Source organism: Chiloscyllium punctatum, chromosome 40, assembly GCF_047496795.1.
Source record: "Chiloscyllium punctatum isolate Juve2018m chromosome 40, sChiPun1.3, whole genome shotgun sequence".
Lineage (NCBI taxonomy): Eukaryota > Metazoa > Chordata > Chondrichthyes > Orectolobiformes > Hemiscylliidae > Chiloscyllium > Chiloscyllium punctatum.
The window spans coordinates 12,552,591-12,574,268 of record NC_092778.1 but is presented as its reverse complement, the minus strand read 5'-3'; the positions used below and the strand labels follow the sequence as shown (position 1 = coordinate 12,574,268).

Genomic DNA, 21,678 nt, shown 5'->3' with positions numbered 1-21,678 from the left:
ACATTTCCCCTACACATCCCTGAACACTGTGGGCAATTTAGCACGGCCATTTCACCTAACCTGCACATCTTTTGATTGTGGGAGGAAACCAGAGCATCCAGAGGAAACCCACACAGATACAGGGAGAATGTGCAAACTCCACACAGCCAGTCGCCTGAGGCTGGAATTGAATCCGGGTTCCTGGCACTGTGAGGCAGCAGTGCTAACCACTGAGGCACCGTGCCATCCGTGTCTAACTGATAGAGAATAAGTGCTTTGATTAATCATCAACTCCATCATTGTTGTGTCAGGCAGTCGTCAGAAAAGGGGAAGATGAACTGAACATGGTCTATTTCTATCTACAAGTCCAATCAACATTACAAGACCCTCCTCTCTGACCTATCACCTTCTCCCCTCACCTTCATCTACCTATTGCATTCCCAGCTACCTTCCTCCTAGTCCCACCCCCTTCACATTTATCTTTCAGCACCCCCCAGCCCACAAGCCTCATTCCTGATGAAGGGTTTATGCCCAAAATGTCAATTCGCCTGCTCCTCGGATGCTGCCTGACCTGCTGTGCTTTTGCAGCCCCACACACTCGACTCTGATCTCCCGCATCTGCAGTCCTCACTTTGTCCAACACTACAAGTCATTCTGGTTTAAAAAGATGCCCCAGGTTTTTCTTTGAACACCAACACTTCAGGTTGTCTTAGGCACCTTTCCAATATGTCTGATTGATTGATCGACACAATCAGGTCAATAAACCTTTTGACCTGAGGTTAGTGTTGCATCAAGGGGTTTTACCAATGGCAGGAAATAGGAACAGGAGTGGACCTTACGACCTCTTGTGTCTGCTGTGCCATTTAACATGATCATGGCTGATCTTCCCCCTCAACTCCACTTTCTCAGCCGCTTCACGTATCCCTCAATGCCCTGAGCAACCAAAACCCATTCATCTCAGCCTGAACTACACTCAGTAACAACCTCCTGGGCTAGAGAGTTCCAAAGATTCTCAATAAGACTGAGAACATGGGTTGGCTGGAACAGTTCCCTAGAACTAGCGAAGTTCTGATGTGAGGCAGGTCCTGAGTGGGTGGGTTGTGTTGTTTCTGCAGAAATGGGGGAGGAGAAGGGACAATCTAAAAGTTCCTTGCTCTTCCCAACAAACGTCCTATATCCCTTTTACAGAACAACTTCAGAAGAATTCATTGAGTATTTCTTGCTTTTGGGGAAGGCCCAATTAGAAGAACGAATAAAGTAACAACGAGTTGCAAAAACAGAAGATTTTTTTCAGAATGCAATTAAAATGTTATGTTCAATTCTCACTGTCTTTTATGAGCAACAGTGCTAGATTCTGACTGCCCCTGTTTTTTGCTTTCAGTTCTGGATTATTCCCAGCATCCTCGGCAGTTCCATCCTGTGTGGCCTTTCGGACGACCAATGGGAGATGATCTCAGCGTGGATCTATGGGTTTGGGCTGTGTGGCCTTTTTATAGTCTCCACTGTTTTTCACACCATCTCCTGGAAGAAAAGCCATTTCCGGTAAATGCTTTCTTGTCACAATTTGAAAACTTCTTTAATGATATTTGTGCTTCAGGCTATCAGGTACAGAACATAGAACAAAAAGATTTTACTTTAGGGGTGCTGGTGAGGCTGGGTACTGCTGGATAATACTGTGTACACTGTTTAACAGACCAATATCCCTATGTGGAATTAGGCAGCATAAGAGATTCCCAAGGGTTGTATTATAAACCTATAAATTATCACAAACACTAGTTTCCACCATTTCCTTCTAGACCCTTTCACTGCCCAGAAGCTAAATTGCCACTAGAGAAGAACCCAGCTGTTGTTTCACCTTTGACAATCCAAAAAGTCAATCACTCACAACCGAAAGCTTTTCCAACCGCTGAATCTCTTGTAGCAATGTTCACCTATTAATGACTACCAGTAAATCACCCGCGTTTCCAATTGAATACCTTATGTGTAAAGCCCATTCAGTGCACTGCAGACCATCGAAGGTGAGGGAAATATGGGAGAGACTAAGTCAAAATGGAATTGGAGGGGGAGATAAAGCACTGCATCCTCGGAAGTGCTCACTTCTCTCTAAAGGCTTCGAGAGTATTAGTGTTTCTGGTCTGTCCCCTCTCCCAGGACACCTAGGCATGAGCAGACAGCCTACAGCTAAGACACCCCCTGCACAGCCTGCTGCCTGGGCCTGCTAATGGCTAAGTCGGCCTAGAAACCAGTTTGTAAACCTGGAGGCCAATAAGCAGCAACTGCTGTCAATCATCTCTGGAGCTGTTTTGCTTGACCTTTAAATGCCCATGCACTGATGTACAACACTGTTCTTACACTCCCAAGAGCTGGGCAAACCAGTCAAAACTGTAAAGTTGGAAGTCTCATCTTTGCATAACTAAGAGTAAGCTACACAGGTACATCATGCTTCCACTTCTAGGTTAGATTCATTGTGGACAAAGTTTTTCCCAAAACTCACCATTGACCGACTTGATCGACATTACATCTCAGTGGGACAGGGTAAAGGGATGAGGGTTGTTTGTTGCTTGGAGATTATGATGTAACAATGGAAAATGCAGGCCCCGCCCACACTCTTTGAATTGCTAATGTCAAAGGCGCTATCGTGTCAATGAGTGGAACCAAGTCATTGAACTTAATGGTTTTTTTAGCCAACATCCCTCAATCAAAGTATAAACTATCAACTCACAAGGGTTCAAACAACGACTGCATTTAATTTAGCTGACGAAACAGCCATTTTATTGCTTTTTATGTAAAAAGGACCCCGATAAACTATATTACATAGGGCAGAAACATAGACTATAGTTTATTTGGTAACAAATATCTAAGTTATATGGATAAAACAAAAGTACTGAGAATGCTGGAAATCTGAAATAAGAACAGAAAATGCTGGAGAAGCTCAGCAGGTCTGGCAGTATCTGTGCAGAGAGAAACAGAGCGAGCATTGAGTCAAACATGATTTTTCTTTAGAACGGGACAGGAGATTCAGAATTCAGAACAGAAAGTTGTATTGTTTGGTGGGATTGAGGTGAGGCTTGGGAGTTAAAGTATCCAGATTTCTGGAGCAGTATGTACTTTTCAAGAAAATAGCTGTCATCCCGACTGACTAAATCCACCTGAATAAAATCATAGACAATGACTTTGAATCAGTGGACTGCATTTTACTTGCATAAAATCCAGGAGTATGCTCACCTCCAGTTCACAGGCTCACACTGCAGTTTTGTTTAATTGGTCAGGTTTGAGGCAGATCCTCTGTTTCTCTACAAGGTTAGGTCCCACCTCAGACAGCTAACCTGAGGCGAGCAGCAGCACTGGGAGTGATGGCCACTACTGGTACTGCAGTGAGACTGAAGAGAAAATGTGCTGGACTGGAGATAAATCTGGTTGTGTCATCAGGAGAAACTGGCAGGGCCCTGATGAAGTGGGCTGCAGAGATGAGGGTGGGGGAAGGGGCCTCTAGTGGGCTCAGAGGTTAAAATGGCAGCAGCATGAGTGAGCAATAGTTAACCTCCTTGTGGATATGCCACCTGGCAGTGTTCCCACCCCCAACAGGATTGTAAGCAGGTTTTGGGCATAGTGCATTGCACTTTACAACGCATCCTACCTGCCAACGCAGCACTGAGAGTCTGTAAAATCCTGGTGTGTCTGTGTGTTTGTGCAAGTGTGTGCGCGCGCACGTATGTTTGTGTGTGTGTGTGTGTGTGTGTGGTTTGTATTTATGCCCTGTAGTCTGCTTGTCTCTTTACCAGTTGAAGCCACTCAAAGGCCACCTCTCACCAACACTGGTATTATCATAGAATCCCTCCAGTGTGGAAACAGGCCATTTGGCCCTACAAGTCTACACCGACCCTCCGAAGATTCACCGACCCAGACCCATTCCCCTACTACTCTACATTCACCCTTGACTAATGCAGCTAACCTATACACCCCTGAACGCTATGGGCAATTTAGCATGGCCAGCTTACCTAATCTGCACATCTTTGAATTGTGGGAGGAAACCGGAGCACCTGGAGGAAATCCACACAGACACAAGGAGAATGTGCAATCTCCACACAGACTGGAATCATATCCGGGTCCCTGGTGCTGTGAGGCAGCAGTGCTAACCATTGCTACACTATGCTGCCCTGGTAGACTGGCAGTGGGCTGAAAGGTCTGTTTGGACACCCCGTGCCAGGGTGAAGCTCAATGGTAATAACTGCTCCCACTTACTCCTGCACCATCCCTCCCTGGCCTTCCCCCCCCCATAGCCTTCCAAATACAGCCTCCCAGGTGCATTAGTCAGAGTGAAACGGGTCTGGGTGGGTTACTCTTCAGAGGGCGGGTGTAGACTGGTTGGGCCGAAGGGCCTGTTTCCACACTGTAGGGAATCTAATCTAAAAAAAAAATCACCCTCACTGGTCACAGTGAAGCTGGTCCAATGTCGCTCAGGATCTGACCTTCATCAGAGCTCCTGGTGGTGGACTGCCTGCAACATCTACTCTTCCCAATGACAGGAAAGCTGCCAGAGGAGTTGGGAGTGGGGTGGTGGTGGTAGTGGTTGGGGGAGGGGTTGCTGCTGTCCGGTTAGAATGTCTTCCCACATGGGACAGAACTCGCAGCATCCACAAGTGAATGTCTGTAGCGTAGTCATCCCAAGCGCAGATGGAACCCCTGACGTTGCTGAAATGTGGGGCCAAAGCCACCACCTCTGGGGGAAAGCTGTCAACCTGTGCATCTCAGTTCAGAATGCCTAACCTAGTTACCAGGCTCAACAACAGAAGAGCCTGTCCCATATTTATTTTTGTCTGCGGATGTGGATCTGATTACAAATCACTTTCATCTGAAACATTCCAACTAGAGCCAACAATACAGCTCGAGTGATGCTGTTCAACTTGCTGTCCGTGTATATTAGAGTACAATGTAAACTTGTGCTGTTGGACTGTACCCAGTGTAATTCTATCCAACTGTTTCCTTCTTTATCTAGAACAATAGAGCATTGCTTCCACATGTTTGACAGGGTGGTGATCTACTTCTTCATTGCTGCGTCTTATGCCCCCTGGTGAGTCAAACAAAGAACTGCTGAGACGTGAATTTGTAACAACACTGACCGCTCAGGCTTGGAAAACGGAAATCTCAAATGTATTTCATTCATGCCACTAACATTAAGATATGTCAAAGGCCTTCACATCAAGTGAGTTCTTTTCTAGTATGTTGTTAAAGAGGTGAACACAGCAATTAACTAGTTCCCCGCCAGCAAAACAAAAATTTTAAAAGATGATGGTCAATCTGCTTTTAGTGAGATTGGCCAACTGAGTCAGTGGCCAATCATGAGGTCTTTTTCAGACAGCACACCATCTACGTGCTGCATTAGAAGGTCAGCAACTTTTAAAATTTCATTCATGGGTTCTGGGCATCACTGACTAGACCAGCATTGAATGCCCTTTGAGAAGGTGGTGGTGAGCTGCCATCCTGAACCGCTGCAGTCTGCACACTGTAGGTAGACCCCACAATGCTGCTCCAGAGGGAATCCCAGCGACAATGAAGCAACAGCTTCAAGTCAGGATGGTGTGTAACTTGTAGGGGAATTTGTAGGTCTGCTGTTCCCATGGTTCTACTGCCCTTGTCCCTCTAGATGATAGTAGTCAGGGGTTTGTAAGGTGCTGTCTAAGTGGCCTTGGTGAATTTCTACGGTGCACTCTGTAGAACACACTGATGCTCTAGAGCATTGGTGGTGGAGGGAGTTGATGTTTAAAGGTGGTGGATGGATTGGGGTGCCAATCAAGTGGGCTGCTTTGGCCTGGATGGTGTCAAGCTTCTTGAGTGTTGTTGGAGCGGCCCCCATCCAGGCAAGTGGGGGGTATTCCATCACCCACCTGACTTGTGCCTTGTCGATGGTGGACGGACACTGGGGAGACTGGAAGTGAATTACTCGTTGCAAACTTCTGAGCATTTGACCCACTGTTGTAGCCAGAGGATTTATACAGCTAGTTTCTTTCAATTTGTGCTCAATGGGAACTCTCAGGATGTTGATATTGGGGGGGGACTCAGTGATGGTAACAAAATTGAATGTCATGGGCTGGTAGCCAGATTGTTTCATATCAGAGATGGTCATTTCTTGATATTTGTGTGATATGAATGTTACTTGCCACTTGTTAACCCAAGCCTGGATATTATCCAGGTCTTGTTGCATTTGAACATGGTCTTCTTAAGTATCTGAGGAGTCACTACTGGTGTTGAACATTGCGCAATGATTGGCAAACATCCCCACTTCTGACCCTGTGTTGGAGGGAAGGTCATTGATGAAGCAGCTGAAGATGGTTGGGCCTAGGACACTACCCTGAGGAACTCCTGCAGAGATGTCCTGGAGCTGAGATGACTGACCTCCAATAACTACAACCATCTTCCTATGTGCCAGATATCACTACAGCCAGCAGAGAGTTTGCTCCCTGAGCCCCATCAATTCCAGTTTTGCCACGGCTCCTTGATGCCACATTTGGTCAAATATGGCATTGACGTCCAGGACTACACTTTCACCTCACCTCTGGAACCCAGCTCTGTTGTCCATGTTAGAATCAAAGCTGTAATGAGGTCAGGAGCTGAGTGGCCCTGGCAGAACCCAAACTGGGTGTCACTGAGCAGGTTATTACTGAGCAGGTGCGGCCCGATAGCATTAGTGATGACACTTTCCATCACTTTACTGATGATCGATAGTAGACTCATGGGGTGGTAATTGGCCAGGTTAGGTTTGTCCTGCTTTTCATGTACAGGACAAAGCTAGAAATTTCAGGAATCAAATATATTTTTGAAATAAAAATAGGTTCTCCGAGGGCCAGAATGACGTGCTGAGGGACGCATTGAAGCTTGGGCAGCTGCTGACCAAGGTGCAGTGGGGAAAGACCATTGTCTGAGGTCTTCCTGCTGAAGGTAAATGGGGGTCCGTTCAGGTATCGGACCCTCCCAATGCCTCAACTGTGTGTCAATATAGTCTTGTACAAATAAAAAAAATGCTTTGGGTTAGTTTGTTTCTTCGTATGCTACTGTACAGAACCAAACTGCTTTGGTAACTATGTATGTATTTAAAGATATTTTTATGAATAAAGTATATTTTCAAAATAAAAACATGCCACATTGTCGGGTAAATATCAGTGTTGTAACTGCACAGGAACAACATGGCTTGGGGGTGACAAGTTCTGGAGCACAAGTCTTCAGTACCAATCCCAGAATGTTGCCAGGGCCCTAGCTCTGTCTCTGGTATCCTCATTCACTTTTTGATATCGTATGGAGTGAATTCAATTGGCTAAAGACTGTGCTGCTGGAGACTTCAGGATGAAGCTGAGATGGATAATCCACTCAGCAACTCTGACAGAGGATGAGTGTAAATACTTTACTGCTGTATTTTATATTTACGCGCTGGTCTCCCCATCATCAATGACGGAAATATTTGTGGAGATCACATTTCTTGTCAGTTGATTAAATGTCCACCACCATTACTGAGCTCTGATACTGCTGAGGCTACCAGCTAAATTCTCAAGGATGGGATGCCCCATCCAACCAGGGCTGGAGGTCCAACCCTCAGCCTGTTTATACCACACCCAGTGTGTGGTTCCCATGGGCCATGCTCTCCGAAAGTCTATCCATTTGGAACAGCAAATCCTTGGACCACAGCCCTGATCCCCTTATAGCCAGGTCTGTGTGATACCCACCATATTGTACCTGCCAATTTCAATCTGCACTTCAAGCTCATTTACCTTGTTTTATATACTGCGTGCATTTAAATACTACAGCCTCAGTCCCGTTATCTACTGTGCCTGAGGTTAAATTCCTGATCCTTTCCATCCTCTCTGTCTTCTTGATTGTTCTGGAAACTTTAATAACCTCTGACGAGCTTTCTCCTCTTTAACTTTTTCCATAATTTTCCACGCCCTGCATTTACTAATTTCTAAGTTTGGTTTCACCCTGATGTTGAATCATCCATAAGGACCTGAGCCCGAAAGACCAGAAAGTTTCCATGATCTTTACTGAGTTAACTTACTTTAGCTGGGACAGCATTCAGGATCATACAGTTGACCTGAATCATTTTGGTGGCCCTGAATCTGGGCGAAACCCTTCATCTTTGGCACAGCTCCTGGTTGCTATCTGGTAACTCTTGCTGGAAATGTGTTTGTGCATTAACTGTAGGCAAGCAGTGAATGCGGCTTAGGTTGCGGTGTCAAAATGGCTACTATCACTCACTATATGGTTTCACACAGGGATTTGAAGCTGTGAAATGCGTAGAAGGGAGGTGATATGGGTAGAGATTGTGTGGAGGAAAAGCAGCAGGATGAGAGCAGTATTAAAGATTTGTGGAGTAGTAATGGCATGAGTTCTATGTGCAAAATGCGCATGGATGACATTCCTCTGCCTGATATTGTGGGGTGGATCTTTGTCCAATAGTACGAACAATGTATTGTGGTTCAACAGTCTGCTTAACATCTCTCCTGATTGACTTCAATGACAATAACAATGGGGGTGAAGTATATAACAGCTTACTAATTCACTATTCCATTGTCCACTGCTTTACTTAGTCAAGACCTATTCTTTAAATAAGTCAGTAACTCATTTAAAATCTTTAGGAATGCCCAGGTTTACACTCTGATTAAAATATAATTTCACATTGCTGTGTATTAAATATCTAACAGCTTCCTTTTAGAACAAACTGAACCATGTGAAGTGAATTGTGAGGACAGGTTTGTGCAAAAGATAGCGCTCTCCTTATTTTCTCCATCTACTTTGAATGTTGACTGAACTCAGTGAGTGAGCGGAAACAGACTTTTTTTTTCAATGTGTGAACATTCTCTGTTTATAGAGCAGTCATCAGTGGAAAGAATGCATAATTCATCAAATTGATATCAGTAAAGGTTTCAGGTTAGGTTCACAATTGCATTGAATTTACAGGAGGATTTGGGAGTCCTGTTTTACAGGGGGGTTAGTGTTCCTTCCTCTTGGTCAGAAGCTCCAACTTCAAGTGCCATCTCAGCATCTAATGGCTATGGAGGTCTGTCACAATGCAGTCAAACAAGGTGATTATTGATTTGTAAATTCCTCCAGTACGCCTTTGGCAGATGTTAAGAGTGGAAGAGTTTCCTGGTCAGCTAGAACCATGTGGTAGCAGCATTGCAACATCCTCCCCAAGTTAAAGGATTCCATGTGCAGATTCTTGCCATCAGCAAGTGTCAGAGAACCACCAACACACTGGAGGATTCCTTCTTTATCTCTTTATTTAATTATTCACAGGACAACAATGTATGCACTGGTATCCAAGGAAATGCAAATGGGATTCCCTCCCTAAGGGCATTGTGGCTCTACCTCCAGCACATGGACTGCAGCAGTTCAAGGAAGGCAGCTCATTACCACCTTCTCAAGGGCACCGAGAGACGGGCAGAAATGCCAGCCATCCAGCGATGCCCACATCCCATGAAAAATTGTTTAAAATTGTGAATCAATTTGCTAAGTAAAGCAGGATTTATGTTTTCTGCTCAGCACACTTCAGTTCTGCGCTGTGTTCAGCTTTTAACTTTGTTCTCAGGGTTGAGTTTCTTGTCCAGACATCGTGAGACTGAGACAGATGAGACGGGCTGATCAATTCAGCACAGCTTATCTCGTCTGAGTCAGTGGGCGTTTTGGCTACCTTAAGAGAGTCAAGGCCCAGTTAAGGTGGCAGTGAGAATGGCATGGAAAAAATAGGATATGTTTGGAGACAATTTAACCATGTAAGGAGGTGGGTTAAGAACACCAGCCCCAGCCACAATCTTGGTGTTTCTTACATAATTCCATGGTCTTTAGCTCTCCTTTACCATTCCAAAAGGTATTATTGGGGTTTTCCCACTGTTCATGATTTAATTTGGAGGTACAGATTTATTATTTCTGGCCATCTCTGTTAATCCCATCCGAATGGCCATTATTTCACCTGACAACCTGTGTGGTGAGCTTTGTGATATTCAGCTGTGGAAGACATCAAAGCTGATCCCAATCCCATTGTATCTCAGTATCTCAGTTTGTACTTTCTAGCTGAGACTCCTGGATTGTGAAAACACTGATTGTCTCCGTCATCCAGGCTGAGATCACCTAATTCATGAAAGAACAGGGATTGAACCTGGGATTTTTCCAACTTCCTACATTACGACAGTGATAATAACTCAAAATGCATTTGTTGTAAAGCGCATGGGTAACAGGAGGCACCATATAAAGGCATGTATTTCTTTTTTAATAATTGCGTGCCTCAATACTGCCACCAAGTGGTGCATTTGCCCACGCTAAATGAAAGGAGCCAGAGGGGGATAGTGTGAGCACTGAGATACTGCCAAACCAACTGCTATCTTATACCATGAAAGGCAACAAAAATAAAATCATCATAGGACCACAATGTTTTCAACACAGCAAGTCATTCAGCCCATCAGATCCATGTCACCTCTTTATTGGAGCAACCACACTAATGTGCATTTGTCCCACTTTATCCTTCACTGCTTCACATATTGACATACAATTCTCCAAAATAATACATTGTTATTTGTCAGAAACACTGTGTCCAAGAGTTCCAGAACACTCCAAATAAAAATACTCATCATAACATTTCTCTTCACTTCCACACTGACAATTGAATAATTAATGCTTTAATAGGTCTGGGTTTAAAATCACCCAACACGAGATTATAGTCCAACAGGTCACAATCACCTGATGAAGGAGTGACACTCTGAAAGCTAGTGCTTCCAAATAAACCTGTTGGACCATAACCTGGTGTGTGATTTTTAACTTTGTACACCCCAGTCCAACACCGGCATCTCCAAATTATTAATAGATCTGGTGTTTGCAGGTTATTGAAGATAACTTTTCTTACACCTACTACTTACAACCACCCTGAAAAGAAGCCAAAGGAATTGCATTCAACCTTTATCCTATCATTGACAGACCTAATGCTATGTGCACTCAGAGAATGCATGATGACACCCCAACCCTGGAGCTCTGAGTAACACCCCGGTGTCACAGCAGCCTCTGAAGTAAACATCCAATCCATTCACAAGATCCTGCCTTTGCCCCTTTTATTAAAGCGAACCCAGTTAATGTGCTGCTGTTCCCTTCCATAGGCTGAATCTTCGTGAGCTGGGCCCCTGGGCTTCTCACATGCGCTGGATCATATGGATAATGGCCTGTGTAGGGACCGTCTATGTGTTTCTGTTTCATGAACGGTGAGTATCTAGACTGAAACTGAAATAGAAATAAAGGACATACTGAGGAACAGCTGGTATGTACTTATAACTGCACTAAAGTTATTACCTATTTGGTTAAAACTAAACCATGGAATGCTGGATATTGATCCTAACTCCAGTCTTAGCTCATTTATCCCTTTAACCCACTATTCCTTAACCCAAGTCTGTCCCGCGGGAAGAGGCAGTAGGTAACAGCATAAACTGACATGTCTGACAGTCATGTCAGCTTAGCACTTAACTGGGCCTAGAACACCTTCTCACCCAGTAAATAGTACAGGTTCCACTTGGTGGGGGAGAGTCAAGTGTGCAGTATTTAAAGGAGTTAAGATTTTAAAATAATTATTCTGTTAATGTTTCAGAATTCTGTTTTATGTTACAGTCAAGCCATGTGTGAATACTATACCAATATCTGAACCACTGTTTGGCAACGTCAGGTAGGACTTTAAGACAAAATGTGGATCAGGAAACATTGTAAGTGCAAACAGCTCCTCTCCTCCCTTACCAAATGACATACACTGATGTCAATAAACACTGGCTGATGGAGTTGCCTGGAGCAAAAAGAATATGAGCTGAATTTTAATTGAACTGGATGTGAATTCTGGCACTGGGTGAGTTACAGAAAATTGGGACAGAAGGAGGCCATTCAGCTCCTTGATTCAATTCGACCATTCAATCAGATCATGGCTGATTCATTCCATTTACCCTCCTTAGTTCCAATCCATCAACACACTTGCCAAACACAAATCTATTAATCACAGTTTTCAAAATTTTCGATAACCGTCCCTCCTGCCCTAAAACCTTTTGAAGAGGTGAGTTTCAGGTTTCCATTAACTTAATCCCTGAAGAATACACTTCCTAATTTTATGTTTCTGTCCCCTTTGTGTTGAACTCCCCACAAGAGAAAATAATTCCTCTTCATCGCGTCTAGCAGTTCTTTCAATCATCTTCAACACATCGATTAGATCACCACAATTTACAGTACTCAAGGGAATACAAGCTTCATCTGTGAATTGAATTATGCAACATGCCATCATTGTAAACCCAGCATGCCATTGTCCTGGTAAATTCTGTGCCACTCCTTCTCTAGCGCTGATATAACCTTCCTGGAGTTCAGTGTCCAAAATTGGATGCAGTTTTTCAGCTCAAGTTTAATCAGATCCGTTACATGACTGTCACTAAGTCACTATGAGTAAGGTTCACATTGTGAAGGGTTGGACTAGGGTTTGGAAAAGGCAGACTGTCAGTTCGCAGTCATCAACAGTGAAGCATCTGTACAGGAGGAGGTAGTTGTTACAACTATTTCAGCATATACAGTACAAAATGGCCAGGTCTTTAAAAACTTTATTGCAGTCTAACAGAATATTGAGTTTGTTGCTATAGCAGTGTCATTGCTGGGAATTGGGAATACATTTTTACATCTGCCATCCAGTATTAAAATGCAAGTTCTCCCAAGTAACGTGATATAGGCAGCAGTGCAAATCTCTTCATTTTTTGCTGTCTCTGCTTCAACAAACATGATGCTATTCCCTGTGCCCAACCGTCAACAGGGATAAGGGGCAACTTTTTTACGCAGAGGGTGGTGCGTGTATGGAATGAGCTGCCAGAGGAAGTGGTGGAGGCTGGTACAATTGCAACATTTAAGAGGCATTTGGATGGGTATATGCATAGGAAGGGTTTGGAGGGATATGGGCCAGGTGCTGGCAGGTGGGTCTAGATTGGGTTGGGATATCTGGTCGGCATGGATGGGTTGGACCGAAGGGTCTATTTCTGTGCTGTACGTCTCTATGACTCTATGTGATGCTGTGTGCAGGATGCTAGCAGTGAATCTCTGGCCAATGCAACCTAGATTGAGTCCAGGTTCTAGTGGTGAAACCACATTGTCATTCCCACTCCAACCCTGCTCCATCCAGCCTCTCTTTTATTGTTATACATTTGTGAAGGAAAGAAATGTTTGGAACTGACAGTTTGCTTTGTTCATATCATCCATTGTGTTGATGAGATATGTGAAGTTAGTGAGCAGACTGTACAAATGGGTTTCCTCACTGTCCCATCCAATGAAATAATGATGATCTGACTGAGCTGCTGCAATTTGGCATCTACTTATACCAACACTAGTCATGCTCAGGAACCAAAGTCAGGCCCAGGAAAAATAAAATGCAACCAAACATTTTGGCAAAGTGCACATCCCATGAGAGAAAGTCTTGCAATTCCCTTAAACTGTGAGACATTTAAGATTTTACTGAGGCTAAATCCTTTTCAGTGCTAATTAATCACCATCCATGTCTTAAGATTTTATGTGAAGATTTTATGGAAACCATTCCCCATTTATTCCTACAATTTATTTTGTTTTGTGATAAAGCCATTTTAGTGGTGTATTTTCAGGGTTAACATACCATAAATGCAACCAGCCTGAATTTAACATACCTCAATATAAAATACTCTGAAGCCTCTTTCTGCATCATTTAAATGTGAATTTCACTATCAACTTTCTCATTCACAGTAAAATATGAACTCTAATCAATAAACCCAATCCTTAGTGTTCTTTACTCTAACCTTTCCAATCATGTCTCAGCCTCACACTTTCTTGCAGTCTCTGAATGGATGCCTTCCATTGTTTGAATTTTATGTTATTTTAATAATGGATTTTATAATTTTCATTACATACCTCTGAAAGAATATTACACAGGAACAGCAGTAGGCCATTCAGCCTCTTGAGCTTGTTCTGTACATGGTTGTCTCCAAAATAGAGAATGGAAAATTCTATTCAAGTTGCATTGATCCCTTTTTAATTTGACCTTTTCTGCTGCTGATCTTCAAGTAGGTCTTAGTTGTCACAAAGTTCCAGGTGGAGTGGCCAATATAAATTAGAACTTATCACAGATCCAGCTTTCTGCCACTGTGCAAGGCTAGATCAAGTTAAAGTAATACAGATAGTGAATAGGTACTCTCTGTCATAGGATCTCAAAGTCATAGAGCTCTTGTTGCGCTGAAGAAGGTTACTCAGCCCATTCAGTTATGCTGGCTCTCTGCGGAGCCATCCAGTCAGTTCCATTCCCTGCTCTATCCCATATTCCTGCAAGTTTATTTACCTTTTGCTCCTCCAATTTCCTTTCAAAATTGTTAGTCATTTCTTGTTTCCACCACCCTACATTTAATTGATATTAAATCCTGGTTACACAGTAATTAATGACCAGTTATGATATGAAGAGATAGACATAAAAGTTTAATCTTTTAAAAACCGGGGACATCATTGTAATCTTAAAAGTTGCCCTTAAGTGGGATTGTTGAACCTTTCTTAACCATGGATCAATGCTGCAGTGAGTGTTAATGGCTGACCTGAGGGAGAATTCTATCCTGTTAGATTCAACAGAGCGACATGGTGTTAAATGAGTAAACTTGAAAACCCATCTAACACCTGGGAGCTAGTTCTTTCAGTGAGATGGCCCTTATGTTCTGGTTGGTTCTGATATTAAAACCAGTTCATGCTGGTTGATTAAAAGAAAGAGCAAGGGTGGTGCAGGTTACTAGAGCCATTGTGAGAGATAGCTGCACATTCACACATAAATGTCCAGCCTTTTACACCCACAGCAATGAGACACATATGGTCTGGGGACACAAGACAGTTTTGTTTACGAACACAGTGATTAAAATACTTTAAGTCCAAAGAGATGTGTTAAAACCTCACCCAATTCAGAAAGCTGAACAGATCTTAATCAGATCTTAAACATAAGGCTGTGTTTTACAATTTAGCAACTTTTCCCAAATTGCCTACATAATACTCTCAATTCTGGACTACTAGTGAGAATCTAAAACATTCAGATAAACCACTATTCTCAGATATTAATAAATGGTTCTGATATGGAACCACTTCTAAATGGCAGAGAGTGTTCTGATTGCTAACCATCTTCCACTAGATTGCTTGTGATGATTAAAGAACAGCCCAAGAGACAGACAGTGAAAGATGGAACATTGGAGCCTAATATTTCTACACTTGCAAGTTTGTACGCAGTCACATATTACATTGTCAACGAACAACCCTCTTTCAGCCTGTCCCAATGTTCCTAACTGAGCAAATCCATCTTGTCTTGCCCGATAGTTCTGCTTTCACAAAATTAACAGAAGACAGATGACACTAGGTTATAGCCCAGTGCTCCTGACGAGGGGGCTGCACTCTGAAAGCTTGTGTGATACCAAATGGACCTGTTGGACTATAACCTGGTGTTGTGTGACTTCTGAATTTGTTCAACCCAGTCCAACACTGGATCCTCCACATCTTCACAAAATCGAATTCTGGTCATAAATTGAGGACAAATGAGCCCACATTTGTACCTGCCATTGGAATTTAATTAAACATCCAAACAATAGAAATTACATTGTGTCCTAACATTAAAAAAACTATATAAAACCAATTGAAATTTTAACAAAGTTAAAGACTTCCATACGCTGTAAAAAACCATTACATTGTCAACTTTCCTCCAAAATCCCTATTTCTATTTAAAACAATCTGACAGTAGATGGCTTGAATCTACTTATTTAAATTTAGAGATTTCCTTTTTCCCAAGTTCAGTCCTTGTTTCATTCCTGGAACCTTCATTATCCCACATTGAAAAATTATTTAGAATATATATAAAGGGGCATATTACCTTCAATATGGCCCATATACAAAAAGCCATTCTCAGTTATGAACAAATAGTATGCTATTTATGAACCCATGTTGCAGCAACCAGAGTCCTTTTTGTTTTCTTAACTTCTCAAGCTAAAAGATATTTTCCTTTCTCATCCTTAAGGTAAGGCTGCCATGGAATACACTTAGGGGAGGTTGACATGTCATTAACAAGTCTGGATTGAACTGTCCTCCTGGTTTAAGTTTTGAGTCTTTAGGTTCTGACCTGCACTTCGGAGAGGTTGGCTATCTTTGAGTCTTACCATCTGTTCTGGTTGCACATTAGCCTAATTGTTCTTCCCATGTCTTTGATTGACTGATGTCTGATGCTGTAAAGGCTTTGCAGCTCTTTGATTTACAATATCCACGTTGATCTATGTTGGATATCTTTCGAATGCACATTGTTTCATCCTTTCTTCACTACCCCAGCATGTGACTACTGATGTCACTATTATCATAACCATTCCCATGATGCCACTGTGTCCATCATGTTTCTCTCAATTTTCATATTAACATCATTTAACTCTTTCTTTAGATTGTTTACATTTGCCCAACTTCTCCTCCTCATCTGTGAAAATGATTTTCTTCAGTCATTTAATCATTGTCTCAGTTGTTGTAATGGGAGGTCTGCTAATGTCTAGTCACTTGGCGAAGCGATCTACCGTCATCAAATATGCTTTCCCTTGGAAGTCGAAGAGGTCTAGTTGCAACCTTTGTTTTGGTTTGTTTGGGAAACTACAAGATAATAGGTGTTTCAATGGATTTTGTGAAGAATTTCTTCCCTCATAGCATTTGATATTAATATTAAAAGATCATTTAATATGGTCAACTGGCTTCCTTTGTTCATGATGCTTCTGTAAGGACTGATCATTTGGACAGTATTTTGGCCAATGTCCTGAGCAGAATTTTCTGATCTGGGTGTGTTATACCTTTGCCTTGATGCATTTCTTGTAACTTCTCAGAAGCTGGTAAAGAATTTGTTATGACTGAGAAAATGCTTTTACTCACAAAATAAAAACTAAACTTTCAGATTCAGTTTGATCCACTGTAGCTTCAGACAACATACCAGCTGTGGTCTGATTTTGTTTTGCAATACAAAGATTGTTGCATGAACTTTAGGATACGCCATGACATTTTAACTATCTCTCTGGAATTCGGTTGTTTAACTGAAGATTTGTAGCCTGTCTCAATCTGAAAATTCCAGAAGGTGGTCTGAGAATTGTTTGCATCTCCACATTCCTGGCAATGTCTCTTTCTCTGTGGTTGCATAATGTTGCTGTCATTCACTTAACACTCTGAAAGTTTAGGAAACTGGCTTTCATCTAACCAACATCCTGGACCTGAATAAATACCGCCTCTTAGCCTGTTTAGGATATATCTGCTGCCACCACTGTCAACTACTTGAGAATATAATGTACCAGAAAGCCTGGAGAGAGTGATCACTTTTTTTATCGATTGAACTGCTCTGGTTTGCTCATTCTCCAAAATTGCTGCTAACCTTTTCTCAAGAGATTGTGTGGTCGTAGCCAAATTTGGAATGCATTTCCCTACCCGGCTGAGTATTCCCAGAAGTCTCTGGTCATCATTGACACTCTTTTGTTGTGGAAAAATCAGTGCTGACGTTTGTTTGTTGAGGATCTATCTTTATCTCTTTCTGTTGGATCGTATGCCCTAAGAATTTCTGCTTCTTGTCCTTGCAATTGCATATTTCTTGTTCAATAGAAAATCCATATTTGGTCGTGCTCTCAGACCCTCACAAAATCTGTGCTCATGTTTTTGGTTTGTAGTTCTAAGTATATCATCCCAATGACACATGACTCCTTTTTCTTCCTTTTAAAGTGTGTGACAATTTGTGCTGAAATGTCTGTAGATCTAATGATATGTCAGAAGGAAGATCTTGCTATCTTGCTATAGAACTTCATCTTTTCTTTCCAGAGAGTCTTGTTGTACCCTATTCTGTTCAGTAAAGACCCTATTTGAATCTTTAAGACATAGAAAGTCTTGTTAAAGTCTTCCCCCTTATGGCTAAGTGTGGTTCTTACCTGACCTGAAGCTCAGTGTTCCCTTACCTAGTAATTTAATTCTTTGTGCTGGATATCTTTGACTGCATTGCAAATGCCCCTCTAGGATTCTAACCCATGCTGCTGTTCCTTGAACCCTTTGAAACTGAACAAAATCTCATTGCATTTCATGATGCCACGTAAGAAAATGTATTTTCTGTCTTTCCTTTATCATAGAATCGCTGCATTGAGGAAGCAGTCCATTCAGGCACACTGCGTCCTCACAGAGCCTCCGAAGAGCACCCCACACAGACCCATCCCATCCCCGTCATCCTGCATTTTCCATGGCTAATCCGCCCAGCCTGCATATCCCTGGAACACATGGGGAATTTAGCATGGCCAATCCACCTAACCTGCACATAGAATCATGTACAGCACTGAAGCAGACCCTGCGATCCAACTCGTCCATGCCGACCAGATAGCCTAAATTAATATAGTCCTATTTGCTCTATCCCTCTAACCCTTCCTGTTCATATACCAATCCAGATGCTTTTTAAATTTTGGAATTGTACCAACTTCCACCACTTCCTCTGGCAGCTCATTCCATACACGTACCACCCTCTGCATGAAAAGGTTGCTCCTTAGGTCCCTTTTATATCTTTCCCCTCTCACCCTAATCCTATGCCCTCTAGTTTTGACTCCCCCCACCCCAGGGAAAAGGCCTTGACTATTTACCCTATCCATACCCCTTATGACTTTATAAACCTCTATAAGGTCACCCCTCAGCCTCCAATGCTCCAGGGACAACAGTTGCTCCTTATGTCCCTTTTAAATCTTTCCCCTCTCACCTTAAATCTATGCCCTCTAGTTTTGGATGCCCCTATTCTGGGGAAAGGACCTTGGCTGATCACCCTATCTATGTCCCCCATGATTTTATAAACCCCTCAGCGGCCAACATTCTAGGGAAAACAATCCCAGCTGATTCAGCCTCTCCCAGTAGCACAAACCTTTCAAACCCTCCAACATTCTTGTAAACCTTTTCTGAAACCTTTCAACATTCTTCCTATAGGAGAGAGACCAGAATTGGACACAATATTCCAAAAGTGGCCTGATCAATATCGTGTACAGCTGCAACATGACCTCCCAACACCTATACTCAAAGCTCTGACCAATAAAAGAAAGCATTACCAAATGCCTTCTTCACTATCCTATCTACCTGTGACTCCACTTTCAAGGAATTCTGAAACTGCACTGCAAAGTCTCTTTGTTCAGCAACACTCCCCAGGACCTTACCATTAAGCGTATAAGTCCTGCTAAGATTTGTCTTTCCAACATGCATCACCTCACATTTATCTAAATTAAGTTCCATCTGCCACTCTTCAGCCCATTGGCCCATCTGATCAAGGTCCCGTTGTACTCTCAGGTAACCTTTGCTGTGCTCTACACCTCCAATTTTGGAGTCACTTGCAAACTTACCAACTATACCTCCTATGTTCACATTCAAATCCTTTATATAAATGATGAAAAGTAGTGGACCCAGCACCAATCCTTGTGGCACACCCCTAGTTACAGGCTTCCAGTCTGAAAAACAACCCTTCACCACCACCCTCTTTCTTCTACCCTTGAGCCAGTCTATATCCAAATGGCTAGTTCTTCCTGTATTCCATGAGATCTAACCTTGTTAACCAGTCCACGATGAGGAACCTTGTGGAATGCCTTACTGAAGTCCATATAGATCACGTCCACCATTCTGCCTTTATCAATCCCCTTTGTTACATATTCCAAAAATTCAATCAAGTTTGTGAGACATGATTTCCCATGCACAAAGTCATGTTGACTATCCCTAATCAGACCTTGCCTTTCCAAATACATGTGAATCCTGACCTTCAGGATTCCCTCCAACAATTTGCCCACCACCAATGCCAGGCTTATCAGATCCCTGGCTTTTCCTTACCAACTTTCTTAAATAATGGCACCATTTTAGCCAACTGCCAGTCTTCTGGCACCTCACCTGTAATTATTAATGATCCAAATAACTCAACAAGGGGCCTAGCAATCACTTCCCTAGCTTCGCACAGATTTTTAGGATACACCTGATCAAGTCCTGGGGATCTGTCCACTTTCTTGCATTTTAAGATATCGAGCACCTCCTACTTTGTAATATGGACACTTTTCAATATGTCACATCTCTGGACTGTGGGAGTAAACCAGAGCACCTAGAAGAAACCCACGTCGACATGGGGAGAATGTGCAAACTTCACACAGTTATTTGAGACTGGAATCAAACCTAGGTCCCTGGGGCTGTGAGACTGCAGTGCTAACCACTGAGCACTGTGTTGCCTTATTTTGTGGAATTTATTTCTTTCAGGAACTTCCTGCTGTCAGAAATGCTCTGCTATGCAGGGATTTTCTCCCGCTTCTTTGCCTATTGCTGCATTTTAAATTTGCAAACCAGCTTGAAATGTCCAAACTTCCTGCATTTGGAAACAAGTCTGCTCCCTCTGCTGGGCATTCCGAGCACCTGCGGTGATGCTTACCCAACAAGCCTGCTTCATCTGAAGACTCTTGGGTGCCTAATTAAATAGCTGTCACTTTGCCGCAGGGTTCTGCTTCCGGCCGAAGAATTTATTGACGATGGCTGGAAATTCTGCAATGGTGTCTTCTAACCCCGTCTCATGAGAGTGCCATCAGTGAGAGGCCCAACGAAAGTACTAACCCGATATTTCTCCTCTTTGGCATGCAAACCCAACACTGTTTGGTGTCCTTAGCTGTACAAATCTCAAAACAGCAGCCTCTCCTTTGCCCTTCTGATTTAAATAAAGTCTGTCAGATAGTGGCTGCACAACTGCTGCTGCCACCACTACCTGCTCTGACCCAGGTTGGTCTTCTAATTTTTCTTCTGTTTTATGTCCCCCCTAAATTTGTGAATGAATTGGAGCCTCTATTGTTGCCACCTGTTGATCTATCCTCACAATTTGAGCTGACATGAGGTTTAACGCCCTGGGTTTTATTTTGCACTAAGAAGAGGTTCCAAAGTTCTGTTTAATCTTTCTGAAGAAGGGTCACCGTACCTGAAATGTTAACTCTGCTTTCTCTTCACGGATGCTGCCTGACCTGCTGGGTTTTTCCAGCAATTTCTGTTCTTGTTTCTTAAAAGAGGTTACTATCTTGGGTCTTTACTGTACCATCTGGTTGTATATCATAGGGTCAGAGAGATGTACAGCACGGAAACAGACCCTTCGGTCCAACCCATCCATGCTGACCAGATATCCTAACCCAATCTAGTCCCACCGGCCAGCACTTGGCCCATATCCCTCCAAACCCTTCCTATTCATATACCCATCCAGATGCCTTTTAAATGTTGCAATTGTACCAGCCTCTACCACTTCCTCTGGCAGCCCACTTCACACACGCACCACATTCTGTGAGAAAACATTGCCCCTTAGGTCTCTTTTATATCTTTCATGTGACCTTAGTGGTTTCTCCCTTGTCTATGAGCCACTCCGATGCCACCATTACCACATGCCAAACATCATCATCACATTATCATACTCAATCTTGTATCACAGCTTCATGTTCTCTGGAGTTGAGAAGAAGGGGAGGGTATCTAATTGATCTAATAAGATGCTAAATAAGATTGACAAAGTCAACGCAGAAATGAAGTGCCCTCATGTGGGGCAATCTGGGACGAGAGGTGATAGTTTTAGGATTAAGGGTTAGCAGATTTAAACAGAGATGAGGAGAAATTGCTACTCTCAAAGGGTCATGAATCTTTGGAATT

At 42.8% G+C, this 21,678-nt stretch overlaps 1 protein-coding gene across 2 annotated transcripts in view; it reads left to right on the top strand.

Moving 5' to 3' along the window:
- mmd2a (monocyte to macrophage differentiation-associated 2a) overlaps positions 1 to 21,678 on the top strand; it is a 117,318-nt gene that overhangs the window by 74,145 nt on the left and 21,495 nt on the right. For both annotated transcript variants that reach the window (XM_072559306.1, XM_072559307.1), the window contains 3 exons: positions 1,361 to 1,521; positions 4,976 to 5,050; positions 11,112 to 11,213. In XM_072559306.1, coding sequence (XP_072415407.1) covers positions 1,361 to 1,521; positions 4,976 to 5,050; positions 11,112 to 11,213 — 338 coding nt within the window. The remainder of the gene's footprint in view (positions 1 to 1,360; positions 1,522 to 4,975; positions 5,051 to 11,111; positions 11,214 to 21,678) is intronic.